Genomic DNA, 18,061 nt, shown 5'->3' on the forward strand with positions numbered 1-18,061 from the left:
GGCTGGCACTCCTGGAATCTAAGGAAAGGGACACACCTTTGGGTGTCACATTACATACAGGAAACCCACAGCCAGCAGAACAGCCAGCTCTCTGTTCTTCAAGCTGCCTTTCATTTGACGCTATGCAAGGCCTAGTAAAATGTTTCTGAAGCTCCGACTACAAAGCAGAAGCAATTATACTGCTTTCAAAAGAAGTTAAGGCATGTCACCATATGGGAGGGATAGCGTGTCGGAAAGATGAACCAGGCTTTAATGGCATCCCAGTGTAAATGGTCAAACACACCCTGTTGCGTCTGCTTCTAATTGTCTTACATGTCTTACACAAGCACTCAGCTGTAGCTTTATACAATAAGACCAATGCATTGCTTTTATGGTGAAGAACTTCATATGGGGTTTTGCAAAGTCAGCACATGGTCATGCTTGGTCTCGTGGCATCACTCTAGATCTTGTCCAAATGCAATCTCTATCTTTTCTAGTCCACCTGCAGCCCTCCATCATCAAGCAAACAAGCACCAGTTTCTTGTTCTATCATAGATGTGTTCTGAGATTAAACATCTTGTCAGTGTGAGGTACTCTTTCAACATTTACACTCTTTCTTTCGGGTTGATTTATTATGCCTTTTGTCAGTGCTACCAAGGGACTATTATCTTGATACACACCAATGATCACCCACTCACCTGAACACACTGATGCAAATTAATTCTCAAGCCTGCACAACTTTGCAGGAGATAAAAACGGAAGGCAAAGAGATCTCATTATTACTGCGAAGGTAGGAACCTTTATGACAGTATATATTCCTTATATCGTGCAATGAAAGCAGGAAATGAGAATGCATGTCCTGCATGTCTGGTAGTCAAGACAGCTAGAAACTAAAGTATGAAGACCTCATTAGGTAACTGACTTTTTTTAATGACAGACACAAAACAAATGTAAAATAAAAACCAATTCAGACTGCAAGACAGAAAGCACAGAAAGCATTCAATCACTGTAGGATCTGGACCAGATGCTTACAACACCAAAAATACACACTACAGTAAGCCTCTTTGTCAACAAAGAAGAAATTACTTTGTTACCCAAATCCCATGTCTTGGCCTGTAGCCTTTTCAAAAGAGACCTATTGAATGATGAATCACATGCACTGCTATCGGTTTCCTGTTAAAAGCAGGCAAGATATTTTTGATTGGTACAAGGAGACACCTTTTTAACTTGTCAAACGTTAACTGATGATAAGTTTCAACAGCTCCTTTCAGGCCTAATAAAAGCCATGTGTGTCCCAAAGACAGCTCAAGTGGTATCTCTTCCTCTGCAGACAACTGAGACAAGTACCACAGCAAGGTCTCATACCCTCAATAACCTAACACATACGCCAGTCTGACCAGACTCTGGTCTCCTTTTCCATCCAGGGGTAAGTCAAGAGCTGTGTTTTGTCCCAAAACTGTGAAGGGAGGTACATTCCTTAAAGGGTGCACTACCACCCTAAAAAACTTGAGAATCCAGTGCACCTCAGATTCGGAACATATGCAAGAGGACAGAGAGGCCATCTATACTTGTGGGCGAGGCCATTGTGATGGTGTCAAACACAGGAAAACAACGTGCAAGAGCTATGAGATGTAGCTGTACATTCAAAACTGAGACAATAAGGCCATTTGTTGTCACCGTATGTGTGTATCGTGCAAGCATATTTACAAGGAGAAACTAGTAATCTAGGAGTTGTTGCCAAGTACTTGTTGACAACTACCCCTAGGAGCACGTTGCTGGCAAGTGACAGGACACCCCTGCAGACACAGGGAGAACATGCCCATCCACGCAGACACACAGAGCTGCTGAGCTCAGAAATGACCCCCGGTTCCTGCACATGGGAGGGAGCAACAATACACAGGGGCAATGCTCCACACTCCCATGTCACACAGAATACCGAACATCTCCAGGGCTGTCTTTGCAAAACTAAAGAGGTACCCATGTTAGATGTGTTCTATTTTTCAAAGAGGAATCAAGACACTGCAGATACTGCTATTGCCTCATGGCAGTATCACAGAGACGCATGCTAGAGGGGTCTATAATTTGGAACAGTTTCTAACAATACTGTGATCCTGCATCCAAAATTGAGACTCCAAGCCAAGTCTCACAAATCCAAACACTATTTCCTTCTTAAATACCTTCTTCTATCTTCTTCTTTTTAAATTCCTTAAATTAACATTAATTAATTGCACTGAAAAGATTTACCACCTGCATTATTTTATGGGATTTTTAATTGCTGTCTTTTGATAATTGTAAAACTGTGATAAATGTATTAAAACTAGTTCAGTGCACAACAGAGCACAACAGGGCAATCTACCCTAATTAATATTGTACTACAGTCACACAAGACCATTGCTTCCTAATAGTACTGCTGTGAAAATGTGAAAATTTGCTGGAGGCTATTGGATCGAAGAGTTAATACAGCGAAGGACAGATTACAATGCATTGGCACCAGAATGTAGCAGATATGTAATATTTGTGGAATCTGTTACAAACTACAACACTTATAGGGCAAAAGGCTTGGTACCAACTTATGAATGAAGAATGAGAATGGACAGGATCTGTCTTGACCCTCTTCCCCAGTTGGCCATGGTGGTGCCTGCAGAATGTAAACTGAGAGCCAGTGTGTGGTGCTGTGCAGGGGCTTGCTGATTGCAGGGCGTGAAGCTCACACCCAGATGTGCACTGTGGCAGAGAGCATTAAAGTGCCTAATACTGATGTATCAGTGCTAATGACACGGAATTACCCTGTTACACTATGCGTCTCTTAAAAAGTCTTCATTTCCTTTAGAGCAAGGAACCAGTCTTTAGGTATATAGGAGAAAGAATCAATCCCATGAATCATATGGGCTCTGTGGCTTGTGTGCTCACTGGTGATTGTGCTGTGATATTTCAAACCCGGAGGCTGATCACATGTGCTACCTGTAATACTCCTCGGTCATTCTCAGAGCCTACAGGCTAAACAGAGCACTGTCTTATTTTTGACCTGCTGACTTCTTCCCTTGATATATTAGGCATGTGTGTTTTTTATCACGTGAAGTGACATGCACACACTAGATGCTGTCCCCTCAAACAACAGAAAAGGGAAAAATAGACTATCTGGAAAACCAGTGAGCAGGCCTAAATGCTTAAGAATCGCCTAGTGGTTTAACTAGGTGATTCTTAAGCAAGATCATAAGAATAAAAGAAAACAGGCAAAACATTGTAAGGATAAAAGTAATAAAAATGTTATGAAAGGAAAATTCTTGTAGATAAAAGTATTACACTGCTTGCTACCTAGGATAATTAATCATACATACAGCCACATTTTATGACCTACAGCAGGTACACTAGACTTATTGCTGACAGAGAAAGGCAGTCTCAGACGAGAGAAGGGAATGATTGACCATGCTCACATTTCCAGGACAAATACCCACAACTGCATTGTTAGTGTGAACATATGAATTAAAGACACTAGTGGATCAAAGAGCTGTGCTTCCTCTTGGAGCTTCTCTGGCAAGCAGACACAGATAAAGCTCATTTTGATAGCGTGGCTCCAAGCCAGCAGACCTGAGTAATGATAAGCCGATCTCTTCAAGCGATCAAAGCAAAACTCTTCGCACACAGAGGGGAAGCTGCTGGATCTCTATCTGCTCTAGCAGGATAAACTGGGATGTGGTCATAGCTGTTTCACAGCAGAACAACACATCATGATAGCCAAGAATCCTTCCCTCTCTCCAGGAGGACTGACTGCCATCATCATTTTAAATCCCAGAGCTCTAACACTTCCACAGCTGACAGCGTTACCCCTTGACTGTACCTCGTTCATTGCATGAACACTTCGGGACCCTGCAGGTTGGCAAAACTTGCTACCATATCTATAATATATGTTGGGGTACAGACATTGATATTTGATCATTACAAAATATCTACCATTTTCATTGAAATCTTTCCTGGACGTTAACTTCAGAGTTTGTGTTTGCAGCTTTATTAGTTTCTTTTTTCGTAAATGAAGTGGCAAAGATAACTGGAAATGCAGGTCTTATGAAGGCGACCCATGTCTGTTACTCACCATGGCTGACTGACTGCAGGTTCACTGTCTTGGGAATCTTCTCCTCATAGTTGGGCGTGCATGACTTCCGGCTCACCTTGGATTTGAACAACGTATTCACCAGCGTTGACTTGCCCAGACCACTCTGACCTACAGAAGGAAGAATCGGACTCCGTGATTATTCATGTTGAGATATCAAGAGCGGCTCATTAAGCAAACCACTGGACATAGTACAGAAACAGACACTTTCACTGTTCATGCTGAAATTGTCTGTCAGGTTTTCACAAATTGTGTTGGTGAAAAGGTGAAAAGGGTCGTGAGCCAGGGAGTTATTTGTACCTTTTCATTAAGTTCTGATTCAGCAGCAAGAAGAATCCACATGTGTCAGTTTAGAAGTTAAGACAGCTGAGCACCGATACAGCTCAAAAAAGACGTATCATCATCTGGACTAGAACTGAAAAGCAGTCAGGGGAACTGAAGTGCTTGGGTACATTATTTGGCAATTGTGCTTTGATGTAAGCAGGCAAGTTCAAGCAAAGGCATAGCGTTGTACATTGCTTGTTTTTCTAACAGGAGATTTGGACTGTTTAGAGCAGGGGGGTACGTCTGGAGACCAGCCAGAAAAGGGAAGACTGTGATCCACACGATGCTGCTCTGGTTGATGGATCCAGAATCCAGACATGAACTGCTTTAATGTGGAATCTACCAACAGATGGCTTTGTATAGCAAGTGTAGAACTTTAGATATTACTGATACATAAGCCACGTGGAATGTGATCTTCTTCTATCCCAGTGCTCCAGTCTCTGTCCTGAAAATTCCCAAGCCTTCGGATTTTAGAGTAGTTTCTAATTATTCTTAAACCACACATTAGTTTGAATAATTTAAACAAACGTTAGTAAAAACAGAAGAATCCTGCAACTGTCCATGACCCCTGGAATCCCCTTATAGCAGAATTCTATAATTTCCCCCCACAAACCCAATCCCTATCGTTTTTATTTCGAGAATGAGAAAGCTCAGTAGAAGATATTTTGTCTGGTATCACAGGCAGAGAAAGTGGCCTTTGTGTGCACGTGGCCAGAATTTGTCTTGCAAAAGACAGATTTTGTAGAAGTATTAAACCAGAATAATTGTGTTCCTAGAGGTCCAGGAGGTATGGTCAAGGCATTTAAAAAAAATAACACCTTTCACAAACTGGAAGAAACAATACGTTTGTTTTAATTCAATTACTGATCGAATTATTCATGCCAGCTCATAAAGAGTGGTGGGGTCAGAGAAAGAAGCCAAAGAATTATTTAGATGTAATGATTGGATCATCAGCAATCCTGCCAGGTATTGTACCAGTTTTCCACAGAAGAAAGCTCATGAAATGCCATTTATTGTATGCTGAAACATTAAGACATACATATGCTGAACTTTATGTATTCCATGATAGATTGATATAACCTTTAAAAGGTCTGCTAGAGAAACACACACTGTATCACAAGGATACATTCATAAGAACTTTTGGAAATTACTTGCACAGCTTTTCCCACCAAAGAAAACTCAAAAAGCAAGAGTAACTTTCCCTTATAGACATGGCTGTCTAATGACAGCAGCATTAATCGCTCACAATGCACAAATTTATTAAACCACTGTGAAAAAGTAAAAGCACGAGTAAATACCAGTACTACTTAAAAACCACAAAAGAGAATTTATCATATGCTCTTAGATCATGCCAAGCTCTAAAACATAAGGGTGTAAACCCGTTCGTCCAGAACCACTTTTTGCTTAATTTCCCTCTCTTTGATGTAATTACTGTATGTGTCCAGTGAAAGCAGGGTGAGAAAAATTTTTACCTTTATTACTGGGTAGACTACACGTGATGGCAATTGTGAGTGACTATGGCGCAAAGGATATTAACTACATACCACTATGATCTAGTCTTGGTAAGATCCTGGTAAACCACATGAAAGCTGAAGGCATGAAAGGGAACAAAAAATATTTTAATCTGCTGATTTTACTGAACATCTAGTGTTTGTACCTCTGGTACCTCTTGTGACAAATTTATTTTGATAGATTTTGAAGAAGTTAGCTGTTGATTGCCCAGTAAGAAACAACACCCAGAAAATAAAAGATGCAGAGAGTAAAAAAAAAATAAAACTCAAACATTCTCATGACTGAGCTCTAAGAAAGAATTTGTTTTTATTTTTTCAACGGTTTCCCAACAACAAAAGCTGGAACATTTTGGTCATTTCTGCAATGCGGCAGAGGGACAAAATGGAAAAAGCTGAATTTCAGCGATCTTTTAGTGTGGAATAAATTCAAATCCCTTCTAAAGGGAAGCAGTTAAGTAAAACTACACCCTCCCTGTGGTTCTCTCTTGGCAGGGAAAAGGTTCAGGAAGTGTTACCAATGTTTAATATGGGAGAACGGAAGAGCCACTTAATTATCAGGCATTAATACCAGGTTATTATAATCATTTCCACACTGCACTGAGACCAGAGGCTGAGATGCTATCTGGTGAGGAGCATGGGGCTCTGAGGGGGGCAGGAAGATGCAGGGAGTGGGAGGTCTTGCCTGGGTTTGGCTATCCCTGGCCGCTGAGCACATTGCTTCCGTGTGTGTGTGACTCAGGCGAAGGCCCTTCTGCCCTGCCCTGCTGGGGAGAGACTGCAGGACCGGCCCAGATGACTCCCCTATCCTGCAGAACAAAGGAACTTCCCCGCCTCCCGTGCCACAGCCGATATGGCCATTTCTTCCCATTCCTCTGCCACAGGGACCCTGCCAACTGTCCCCTGGGGCTTCTAGAAGAACATGCCCCCATCCTTCTTTTCACTGCGAAGATCTGAAACACACGCGTTGTTTTTATTCCATCCCCACATTCTGTCCCCTTCCATTTGTGGTTCAGCCCCAGTAGACGCATCGAAGCGTTAGGTTGAGTTTAAATTGGCAAGCTGTGCTTATTTATATCTATATGCTGATGGAAAAAAGAAACACAACACCTCCTCCTCCGCACTCTGGCCCTCCTGTCTGCGTGGAACAGGCCGAAGAGTGACTCATCCGTGAAGAGGACCTGATGCCACTGCTGACGAGTCCATCGCAGCCTCCGGCTGGCCCAAGCCTGTCGGGTGTGATGTCTAGGAGGTGTGAGCAGAGGGCCTCTGACAGGTCGCCTTGCTCTAAGCCTCACTGTCCTGTCACAGATGAGGGCATTGTGTCTGGTGGCAGTTTCAGCAGCACTACGGGTGGCAGATCTGAAACGATCTCTCAGATGGACCAGTCTGATGTGTCGATCCTGCTCTGGTTCGGTCACTCAAGGGCGACTGGATCTTGGACGGTCATCTGTCCTGCCAGTCTGCTGACACCTTCTCTGCAGTTGGAACACAGTGGAGCGGCTTACTCCATAGTGTCTGGCAACGCTGGCACATGGCCCTCTCCTTTGCTTCTGGTGACATTCAAGGCATTATATAATGCACAGGAAACTGACCCAAGTGTGGCCTTTTCCTTGCAGTGACCTAAGGTTTGAATTAAGGCCATTTTAAAGGTGACCGGATCAGGCATTGCTCCACCTGGACCTCGTTGGGTAAAAGTGCACCTAACGAGCTTTCGTGTGATTGGCAAGTTGCAATGCCTCACTGCACAAGCTGTATTGCTGGGTTTAAAACAAATTGACAACTTTTTGTGAAAGTACATAACTATAACTATAGTGTTCTCATTCCAGAAAATGCTGCGTTTCTTTTTTCCATCAGTATTTTTTTGTTAGCAAGTAGATGGATGGCTAAAGAGCTAGATAGAACATTTAATCAAGACAGACGGGAAATTTCTATGAGTTATTTTACGTGTACTACCAAGGTCCACTCTGAATCATCAAAACAGCTCGTGCAAATAGGTACATTTCCAGAACAACTGAGTAAGGCAAGAAATGATGAGAAATTACTCACATACTAAGTTACTTTCTTCCATACCATTTACACATTATATGTTTTAATTTTTAATTCCATCACATCACTTCCATTCTGAAATCTTTTGCATTGCAGGGGATCTGACAACGGTGATAACACAGCTGCAGTATTTAGTAACCCTTAACGTAGCTAGGTTTTGCTCTACAGATAATGAAATACCAGCACTCTTGAGTAAGCACAAGTAATTTGCACTTATAGCGTCACAACGAGTAAAATCTTCTATGTTGTAATGTCATCCAGACTGTGTGATTTATTGATGGACCTGTTTAGTCTTGTTGTGAGTTTCTCACTAAATGTGAATCAGGCTTCATGTGGAAAACTCTATGGCTCAGTATACTAAATAAGAAAGCAATCACTGGGCTAAAAAACAAACAAAGATTTTTTTTTTGCTCCCTCAAGACTATAATACAAAACCTTTATTGTATGTAGATACACGGATCCACGTTAAGCACTTCCTGTGAGTGAGATCTTCTCCATATGGATTTCTATCATTAGCACATTGTATTAATATGAAGGAATTGTTACTGTGGGTATTTTTAAAGTTTTCCAAAGGACCACTTTGTATTTGTTCCTACACTGAGTGCTTCAGTGTCTTCTTTTCGTATTTCACTTCCACTCCAGTATTCAGGTAGTATGTGCAAAACAAAATAAATGAAATGGGACATGGGCAGCCAATTCTTAGTCAGATCAAATGCATTCCACACCTGTGTCTGCTGATCATACCCCCCCCCCACCACAGGAAAAAGTTCTAGCCTAGCTTGGTCCAGTTCGGTCCAGCACAAGTGCGACCATGCCAAAAGGCTTACAGAGAGCCTTGCAGTCTCCAGAGCCAGAGACCTGCCACCAACATGGCAGACTTGACCTTTGGAGCCGAGGGAAATCACCTTCTAAAGCACTGTTTTATAGATTTTATAGAAATGTCCAAGAACAGTAAATATCTATAAATGTCGTGTTAATAGTATCTGCCTTGGCCACACTGTAACTGATCGGTCATGTGACTAAAGCTCTTTGATTTTCAATTTGAATTTATTGCCCAGAAAATACTGCCCTTATCTTATTAACTGCAGACCTAAAAACATGTTTAAGTAACAACCGTACCACACTATTTACAATTTGTACAGACAATAAACTTCAAAGGGTGCGTCTGCTGATAAGACGCAAGCAATGACAAAACACTCTGCAATGAGACTCCAGGGAAAAGCGGACAGGAGTTATTCTGTTAATTTTAGCACTATGTTTCTGCTGTGAAAAATGGGATTTGGAAAAAAGCAAAACTCAAAAGCTCAACCATGTGTAATGGACGAAGACGTCTGGTGTACTGAGTCTGGGTGAGGTGAGTGAGAAGTTATTAGAAGGGAAAAGCACATGCACATTTTTGGTAAAGACTGTCCCTCAGGGGCTGTGATTAGTCAGAGAGCTTTTGATGTCACCAGCAGACACACAAGAGGAGCAGGATTTCGGTCTCCAGGACTGGTAGAAACACCTTAAGGAGTCGAATTCCAGATGAGACAGATAGACGCCCTGGAGCCCATGTGAAACAAGTGACCATGCCAAAAGGGAAGGAAGGAGAAAGTGTGTGCACACAGTGGAGACTGAGGAAAGAGCAGAGAGGATGAATTTTGTGTCTTTGCAGCATATTTGTGTGAGCTTCTTGCAGAAACCTGATCACTTGATAATAGAAATCAGCAGAAAGTCATGGCATTTCTTCAAAACAAGAAAGAAAACAAATGAAAAAAGTCTTAGTCTTCCAGAGATTCTTGGCTTCCTAAATGGTTAATACAATAAGGCTGTGCAGTGTCTCTGCGACTTGCAGAGTTATTAACTAGCGGAGTGCACAGAGGAGAAGATTATAAATGCCACCAGGCTGCTCTCCTGGCACTTGAGCAATAAAGATAATCAATCACACTCAAGACAGAGTTACGCAATTGTGATATGAAACTAAACTTAAAGATTTTACAGCAGCATTCTTGCTTATGATGCATATCTCACACTCAGATGAAGCCTAAGCATTTCGCTAACGATCCACAATAATATTCTCTACACTTTGTGCTTTGTTTAATCAGAAGCAGATGCACTCGCAGCCTGGAAAACATACATGATATACCTTTTGTTGCCAAAATACTGTAATCCTTTGCAATCATGCAAAGGGGCCCTACAGGGGGGTTCTGAAGTGTATATGGATCTGGATAAAACTCATTTGAGTCACTGAGTCGGATTCATACAGATTGGAGAGATGAATCAAATCGAAAGACACTAAGTTCTGAGCAGTTACAGCGATGACTCCCATCTACTAAACAAATACATAAAGACCTAAGGCTTTTGTAGGATATAGAGCTGAAAAGGAAACAGCTGTCTTAAAATACAACTCTGCTCACTACAACTGCTGCCTCCTGCAATTAATTGAATGGTAAGTAAGCTTTTAGAAATCTGCTTCTCCCTTTCTTTGGACTGGTTGTAAAAACTAGAGGGAGATTTTTTAAAAAAATTCACATTACTTAGGACAAGGCAGCTCAGGAGGTTCCTTTTTTGCACTGCTGGAAAAATCTGAAACAAAACTGATAAGCACAGGCCTGTTAAAAATACAATAAAATGTGCCAAAGCACAGGAGTTTCTGTTACACACTGCAGTTGTAAACACTGCAAAGCCAATTCATTTGGAAATACGTATTCAGAGACAGGTTTGTAAGTATGCTCAGAAGAAAGGAAGAATAATCAGGCCCGAGAGGAAGGCTGTGACACTGTGAATTGCAGCAGGCAGCAGAACAGGCTCTGCTTTTCCACATTTCTCAGGGATGGATTAAGTCTGCTATTGCTCGTGTAAGAGGCACTGCAGTATGCAGAGGGCAAAATGATGAACCATTCTGCCACTGTGGGATACAGGACAATGGCGCTGCAGAAGACATGAAATCAAAAACCCATTTCATTTACTAGAGGCTTCTGCTCTCTTTCCGGTTGAAGGCCAATAAATCAATTCATCTGGTCTCCCTACAATAGCCAGTGTCTAACGGTGCCAGACACTTTCTGACCCTCTAGAACAGAATGCAATTGATCATTGGTAAAAGGCATCATCATGAAAGCTTTGACTGCTTATCTTCACGCTCTTTAGAAAATGTATATCTTTTCCCCCTTAATTCAAAACCATATGCTAGAGCGTTTCTGCTACCAGTTGAGGTCATGACAGAAAGATCAGCTCTCACTCGGTTACGGCAAACTTTGCAGCCCTCCGGTTTTGATTTCACAGCTTTACTGACTGTTCCTGAGCCGACTGCTTGTGTTTTCAAAGCACTGGTCTCAGCCTCCGTCACTGCACCCCTGCTGTGCAGCGAAGAGTTCATCTGGCCTTCAGAGCCGTGACTCACACGCAGCTCCAGGGTGCCCTTCGATCACGGCTCCGAGAAACTGCCTGCGCCTGTCCCGCTCCGGTTCACAGGAAGTGAGAAATGAGACGGGCTATCGAAACAGACCTTTGCGCTACACAGCCACGCGCACACTTTATCTTTGTAATGGCAGTCTATGAGCAGCAGCCTTGTTAATTCTAAAGCTCTAACATTTCAGAATCAAACTTGATTTAAAAAACAACAACTTTATTTGAGCCACAGAACAGTGCAAATCAACTCTGTAGCCTCACCCTGGATGTGTTCTGTGTGTTTCTAAAGAGCACGAATCAAGCACTGTCAGTTATAGAATTAAAAAACTGTCAGTTTTTAAATGTTTAGTAGTTTCTTACTGCTTGTTTTAATGGATGTAAATCACTCAGAATAATTTGCAACATGCTGGTGGTTGGCTGCCCTTATCCTTGTTTGAACTGCCTTTTAATTAAGTCTGTACCCTCTGGATTGTCCTAGGCCACTAATGGCAATGTCTTTTTGTCTTTCAACACTTGACTGCTCTATGTGGCATGGGCCAGCTATTTTTTTGACAAACTACAGCATCATCAAATGTTAACAACCCCAAAGCCAGACTGCAAAACATACTAAATAATATTTATCATAGCCGACACATGCTTTGGACAGGAAAGGGGAGACTATTAATGGCCTAATCGCATCAGGGCTGGAGTTCCATGCTGTCCATCAAGCCAGTGTGAATAGCAGCTGTTGAAATGCACAGAGACAGCTGGCTCTCTCTGCAGTTCACCCTCTGGATTGGTAGGACATTTTTTAAAAATTAACCTATAAGGCTGAACGGATTACAGAAACAATATTTCATATCAGCCTACATGGAGTAACTAGTTGATATATATATATATTCATAAACATTTCACAGACTTAAAAGGCAGACATTTAAAGTCAATATTCAAATAAAGGCAGACAAGATGTGGCTGAATCCTACCAGGCTCCATATTTTGCATTCTTTACTGAAATGACACCCGCCATGCTAATTCTGTTGCAAGCTGCTTGGCCTACTTGGACTGCATGACATCCAAGAAACTAACATGATATAGCTGGCACAGTTAGGAACACAGACTGCTTGGCAGCAAACGGCTACATTAGCTTTTGCCAAATAGGGCTTACATAAAACCACCAGATCAACCTCTGGTACTCCTTTCCTTCAACTGAAGAAACTTGCCCAATTTGAACGACCCAGAAACGAACTCCCAAACATTTGCAGTGACTGAAAATGTTTCTGTCGTCTTGAACAAGAGGTTCAAACTGGCGCGCAATTACAGTAGACCAGAAGTGCACATGCTTACAAACAATTATTGTACACAGGACCCCCCACCTCTGTCTTTCACGTTGAGAGCAGATGGTGTGTTGTGAAGAAACAATGCAAGCATGACTGCATGCGCTCTAATTGGTCAGGCTGGAGGGGGTGGGGATTGTCAGACAGGCAGGTGGCTTGGTGAAAGTTATTTGGTCTTCCCTGCTCAGACAGTCATAACACCCAGACTGGGATAAATCCACGTTAGGATAGGAGGCTTTTCCTTCAAACAGGGCTTCCAAATGAATACCACAGCCACCTAAGGCAACATCCTTTTGTTTATATGCCTTCCAGTCCAATATTTTCCCAAAATCACCTGACTAGAGAACATGGGCAAAGCTCACCAAGAATGACCCTGTGTCTTACCTTTCCTGCTTAGTTAACATGCTGTTCTTTCTTTACCAGAATCCTTTAGAGCTCAGCAGTTCTGGCACCTAAACACGAAACCTCTTCTGTGAAAAACGATCTGTAGAAATATCCACACTTTCGCAAAACTGAAGAAGTACTTTTTAAATGACCACATTTTTTACAAAACACCTTCATAGCATTAGAAAAAGAGATAACCTATATACTTCACCATGATGTTCCTTCACATGACCCAGTGGGCTACACAAGATTTCAAAGCTGGAGCGCAGGCCTGCTATATGCTAAAGGTGTGCAGCATTCTGCACTAAAGGTCATTTACTGGCACACATCTACCAGAAACCCGAGACATTCTGCACTTCAGTCTAACAGTTTAACCTCTGATCTACTTCCACCAGGCGCAACAGTCGCTTGGTCTTGGGCTCTAAAGCTCCAGAGACATAATTCTAACTCAACCTTACACTCTAAATCCAACCATATTTGATAACTCTTCTGCTTATTCTCTCTCAAACTCTGTAATAACCACCAGAGACACCTGAAAACCTCAGTTCTGCCTCTGTAATCTCACTGAATTCACCTTTATGATTAGCTGCACATGGTGAGGAAGATATGAGCCTTATACTCAAAAGACACTTAAACTCCTATTGTTTCCTATGGGGATTTAAGCTTCTAATTATTTTGATATACGGGCTACAACGCTGGAGTCTTAAATAAAGTCAGGCTGGTTGTGCTATCCCTCAGATACATACAAGGGTGTATGCATTACACACTCAGATTAAATACAATAACAGATATAAAACATCTCCAGCACAGTAATTTGTAAGAATTGATGTCTACAACTTCTGTCAAAAGCTGTGCTTCATCTCTCCAGCTCCTGTGGAGCAGTTTCTATAGTTACATAAAACCTCCTCAGAGTGAAGGAGGGAGACACTGAGCGGTTGTTTAAAATATACAGCCTGTTGAATCCATACTAATTAAAGTAATTAATGGGCCACCTTTCCCTTCACTGCAAGTTTCCGATCCACACAAGAGTTGACGATTAAAGGAGAGGTGTTAACACCAAAGAATATCTTATAAACCCCTGACAACGCTGCTGGATTTTCAGAAGAGCTCGGCGTTCCGCCTGAGTGAGGCCAGACTGGCTCCCCCCTCAGACTCAGCCTGTGAGCAGGAGGCTCAGAGTGAAGTGCACTCCACTCCCTCCATCCTTCCTGTTCACCTGTTGCCATTTCCTCCACGTGAGCCCACAGCTTTCCATCTGCCATTTTAAATACAGCCTTGCAGCCAGCCGCCGTCCACAAATCTTGCACAGGCAACTCTCGTGTCGCACTTCTGATTAATAAGACACACGCCCTTGACTGCAGTTACTAAACGTCCAAAAACAGCAAAGAGTCTCAAAACAGTCTGCTCGGTACTACTCTAGCTTTACAAGGCTCTCAAAAAAATTTTAAGTTAATTTTCTGTACCACTAGTGACAAACAGGTTAGCAGAATGCTTTTGTTGATTGGCATGAATTGGGACAGTTGCAATGAGCTGTATTTAATAACAGTTTCAGACAGATGGGTATGACATGGCTGCTGTATAGACACAGTCTGCACACGTGGAGAGGGGGCATATTTCTAATTGTGGACTTGGTTTATTACAGTCCACCAGTTGATATAAAGTTTTAGACTCTGAAGTGGGCCAGACAGATGTATTTATAAGGACCGTGGAGAAAGCCCAAGCCTTCCACGCTACTTACCCACGACCATGATGTTGAACTCAAAGCCAGTCTTCATGGCCTTGCGTCTCATCTGGTCCAGAACGGCCTCGATGCCCACATATCCGAAGAGCTCGCGGCCCCTGATGGGTCCCTCCGGGGCCAGCTCGTTCTGGTGCTCAGGCAGCTGGTCTGGCTCTTGGTCTGCCATCTGGACTCTCGGCTCCAGCCCTTGCAGCGCGTCTGAGGGGAGACAGAACAGCAGGCTGTCAGAGCCAGGACTGGGACTCTTTACAAACTTAACTTTTGCAGAGGCTCAGCAAATGGCAAAAGAATAAGAGAACATGAGAATGAGGGGAAAAAAATGTCAACAGCAAATACAGTTATATTTCTGCTTCTAGATTGGCAAAAAAAACTGAAAGAAAGTTGACCTGGCCCTAGAAAAAGAAATCTATTCCATTTGTTTTATTTGGAACTGCTCTGAAAACAAGCAATAGTATGTATTAGGACTTGGAAGGAAGGAAGAATAGTCCTAGTAAGTGTGAACTACTTGTAAACTCTTCCCTAAAATATTTTTTTATTTATTTAATTCTATTGCCAGATATCTGACAGGGAGCAGTTCTATGTAATTATTATCCTTAAGTTTCTAAAATTTTCTGTTAAATATAGAAATGTGTACTTTGTTCAGTGTTTGTCACATATCATTCATTTTTAAATTAGGGAAGTTACAAAACACAAATGAAGCAATTATTAGAAAAGGCAGCTGCAACTGTAATTTCTGTTGTCTGAGCAAGTCAGACCTGGAGTGGTACAAGTCTTCCTTTAGACTAACAAACCGCCCAGCCTTCAAAAGATGGAATCAAATTTCTACAATAAGGATTGCTGACATTTATCATGCCAGCCAAGGAGGAATACGTATCATATTCTTGTATTTCAAGTTACAACTTACAGTGGAATACCCTCCAGGTTGAGAATTTCTCCCATTTTTAAATTTGGCCACATTCTGTTGTTGAACAAAAGCAAATCCACCCAGTTCCTAAACCTGCGCAATGACTCATCTTCCTCGCTGAAAAGGCTCAGCTGCAGAGTTTCCCCTCCTTCTCACAAGCTGGGCAGCCATCCTGACTTGATTTCTGGATTTCATTCTCTGGCTTTTTTTGTTTTATGTTTCATTTTCGGTCAGCATATATTTTCCAAGCTGGGCAAACATCTGACAAAGAACGGAGCACTGTGGCGATGATGGTTTAGGATTCGAAGAGGAATAACTGAATAAAGCTGCATTCTTCAAACGTTCCAGTGTACTTGAAATCATTTAGCACAACAAACGTAGTTCCCTATATGGTTCACTTTTAAAAGGGGAAGGATAATATTTAGTGAGATCAAGCTTCTTTCACCAGAAATTAAATGGAAAGACTTTATTTGAATGCTTTTCAATTAGTAGCCAGAAATTACCATAGTGCTTGGGGCATATAATTAGCTAGTTTAATACTGTCCAGTAAAGATGTATTAACACTGCTGTGGTGGCATGCAGCATGGGAAATACAGGTTAGCTCCAGTACAGCACTGAATATCTGAATAGCATTGCATCTGTCTATGTGCTGCAGGCCGCCATGAGTCAGAGGTGGCTGTTACTGGGTTAATATTCAGTCCCACCTCACTGAATGAGTAATGTAGCTCAGAAAGGCATTGCAGGAACAACTCCGGAGTGCTGTCAGGTCAAAAGAGGATTGACTGGACCTGACAATCCTTTTAAGCAACTTATCAAAGGCTCTGTATTTCTATCACATAAACTGTGGCTTAATTGTATTATGCCTTACTAAAATAGCCTGAAGGTTTCTATAGAAATGTCCCATTTCTTGAATGTATCTTGTATCTTGAAAGATGCAGCAGACTACTGAAATATCATGAATTCCTAATATATCAATATTATTAGCACTATATGCATGAGTGTTTATATCTCAGTCTCCTGAAGATTCCCCCTTCAGTGGGACTACTTTGTTAGTGTGTTTTTTTTATAGCAGTGCAGTGAAGAGGCAATTTGAAGCTACATGAAGATGAATGGCAATGTGAACATTCTGAGGACGGCGGCATTAACAAACACAGTTGGGCTGCGTTACAGCAATCTATCTGCACAAAATTCTCCGACTCTGTATAATAAATGACATGATCTTCTAATTTACGAAAATTAGCTGTGATAGCTAGAGCAGCGTTCTGCAAGAGGTACATCTCCCTGCACTATAAAACTGTCCTGCTCCTAAACAAGACGCATAAAATCCATTTTATTTTCAATAAATTGGAAAATACTTCACCACAAACATAACTTGAGGTTAAGTGTTTCAGGGGCCTTGGTACATTTCAGCAAGAAGACACATCCTCATTGATACAAATGCAAAAACTGCAGCTGACTGTGCCACCTGGAATGGATTTCAGAAGGTATCTAGCACTAGGAATTCCAGAAAGAGACTGCAGCACCAACCTTTTTAATAGGTCGTTAAAAATGAAGTCATAAATCAACCAGACGCTTCAGCCCAGGATCATGCGGGCTGAGATCCCCTCAAGCCTCTGTAAATGTGGTCTTAATGGAAGACACATGGGGAGCCGGGCCATGGGGATCCAGCTGTGTTTGGGTCCCTCGCTCACCACGGGGCTGCCCCTGAAGGAAGCTGTGTGAGGTTCACTCCGCTTCTTTCTCGGAAAACCTCTACCAGCTTCCCCCCACGCCCCCCTCATCCCCCCACCTCTACTGTCTGGGAGCAAGATGCCCCCAACGGATCAGAGCTCTTTCTTCAGGAAGGAGGAGAGATGTGCAGATCAGGGGGACCAAGTCTGCGCTTTCAAAGAAAACCTGGAGTCAAATGATAAGAGCCCCCCTCCCCACCAGGAGAATGACATTTGAGGAGAAAGCAGGAAGAACAGCATTGGCCAAAAACGAGGCAGAATTACTGGTGAAACAGTCAACTTCCTGTTGGTAAAAGTTCTTACGAGTCCTGCCCCCCACACGCACTACTGTAAGAGATCAGGCTTCGGATTCTGAGTTCGCCTCCTTGTTTCCAAGACACCAAATTTCCAAGATCATTTCAAACCCTTGCCATGTGACGTTTGCAATCAGGTATCATGCTGCTTGTAGCCCAGAGCAGGATTTCCTTTAAAACAAGTGCTATTTTTATCTGCATGAAAGATTCACGGCCCCTGGTCTTAAGAAGAAAACCAGCCCACTCTCCTTGCCAGAATTGCCTTTCTGCTGGTTGGACTCTAAATCGTTTTTCGTGCTACATTCTTCTGTAGGACTCTCAATGATCGAGTGACATGGTTG

At 42.3% G+C, this 18,061-nt stretch overlaps 1 protein-coding gene across 1 annotated transcript in view; it reads right to left on the reverse strand.

The window, feature by feature from the left end:
• septin12 (septin 12) overlaps positions 1-18,061 on the reverse strand; it is a 91,601-nt gene that overhangs the window by 18,428 nt on the left and 55,112 nt on the right. Inside the window, exons 3-4 of the mRNA XM_088936212.1 lie at positions 14,791-14,991; positions 4,070-4,198 (exon numbers count right to left, since the gene is read on the reverse strand). Coding sequence (XP_088792338.1) covers positions 4,070-4,198; positions 14,791-14,991 — 330 coding nt within the window. The remainder of the gene's footprint in view (positions 1-4,069; positions 4,199-14,790; positions 14,992-18,061) is intronic.

The sequence above is a fragment of the Atractosteus spatula genome, chromosome 18 (assembly GCF_055471065.1).
Source record: "Atractosteus spatula isolate fAtrSpa1 chromosome 18, fAtrSpa1.hap1, whole genome shotgun sequence".
NCBI classification, from domain to species: Eukaryota; Metazoa; Chordata; class Actinopteri; order Semionotiformes; family Lepisosteidae; genus Atractosteus; species Atractosteus spatula.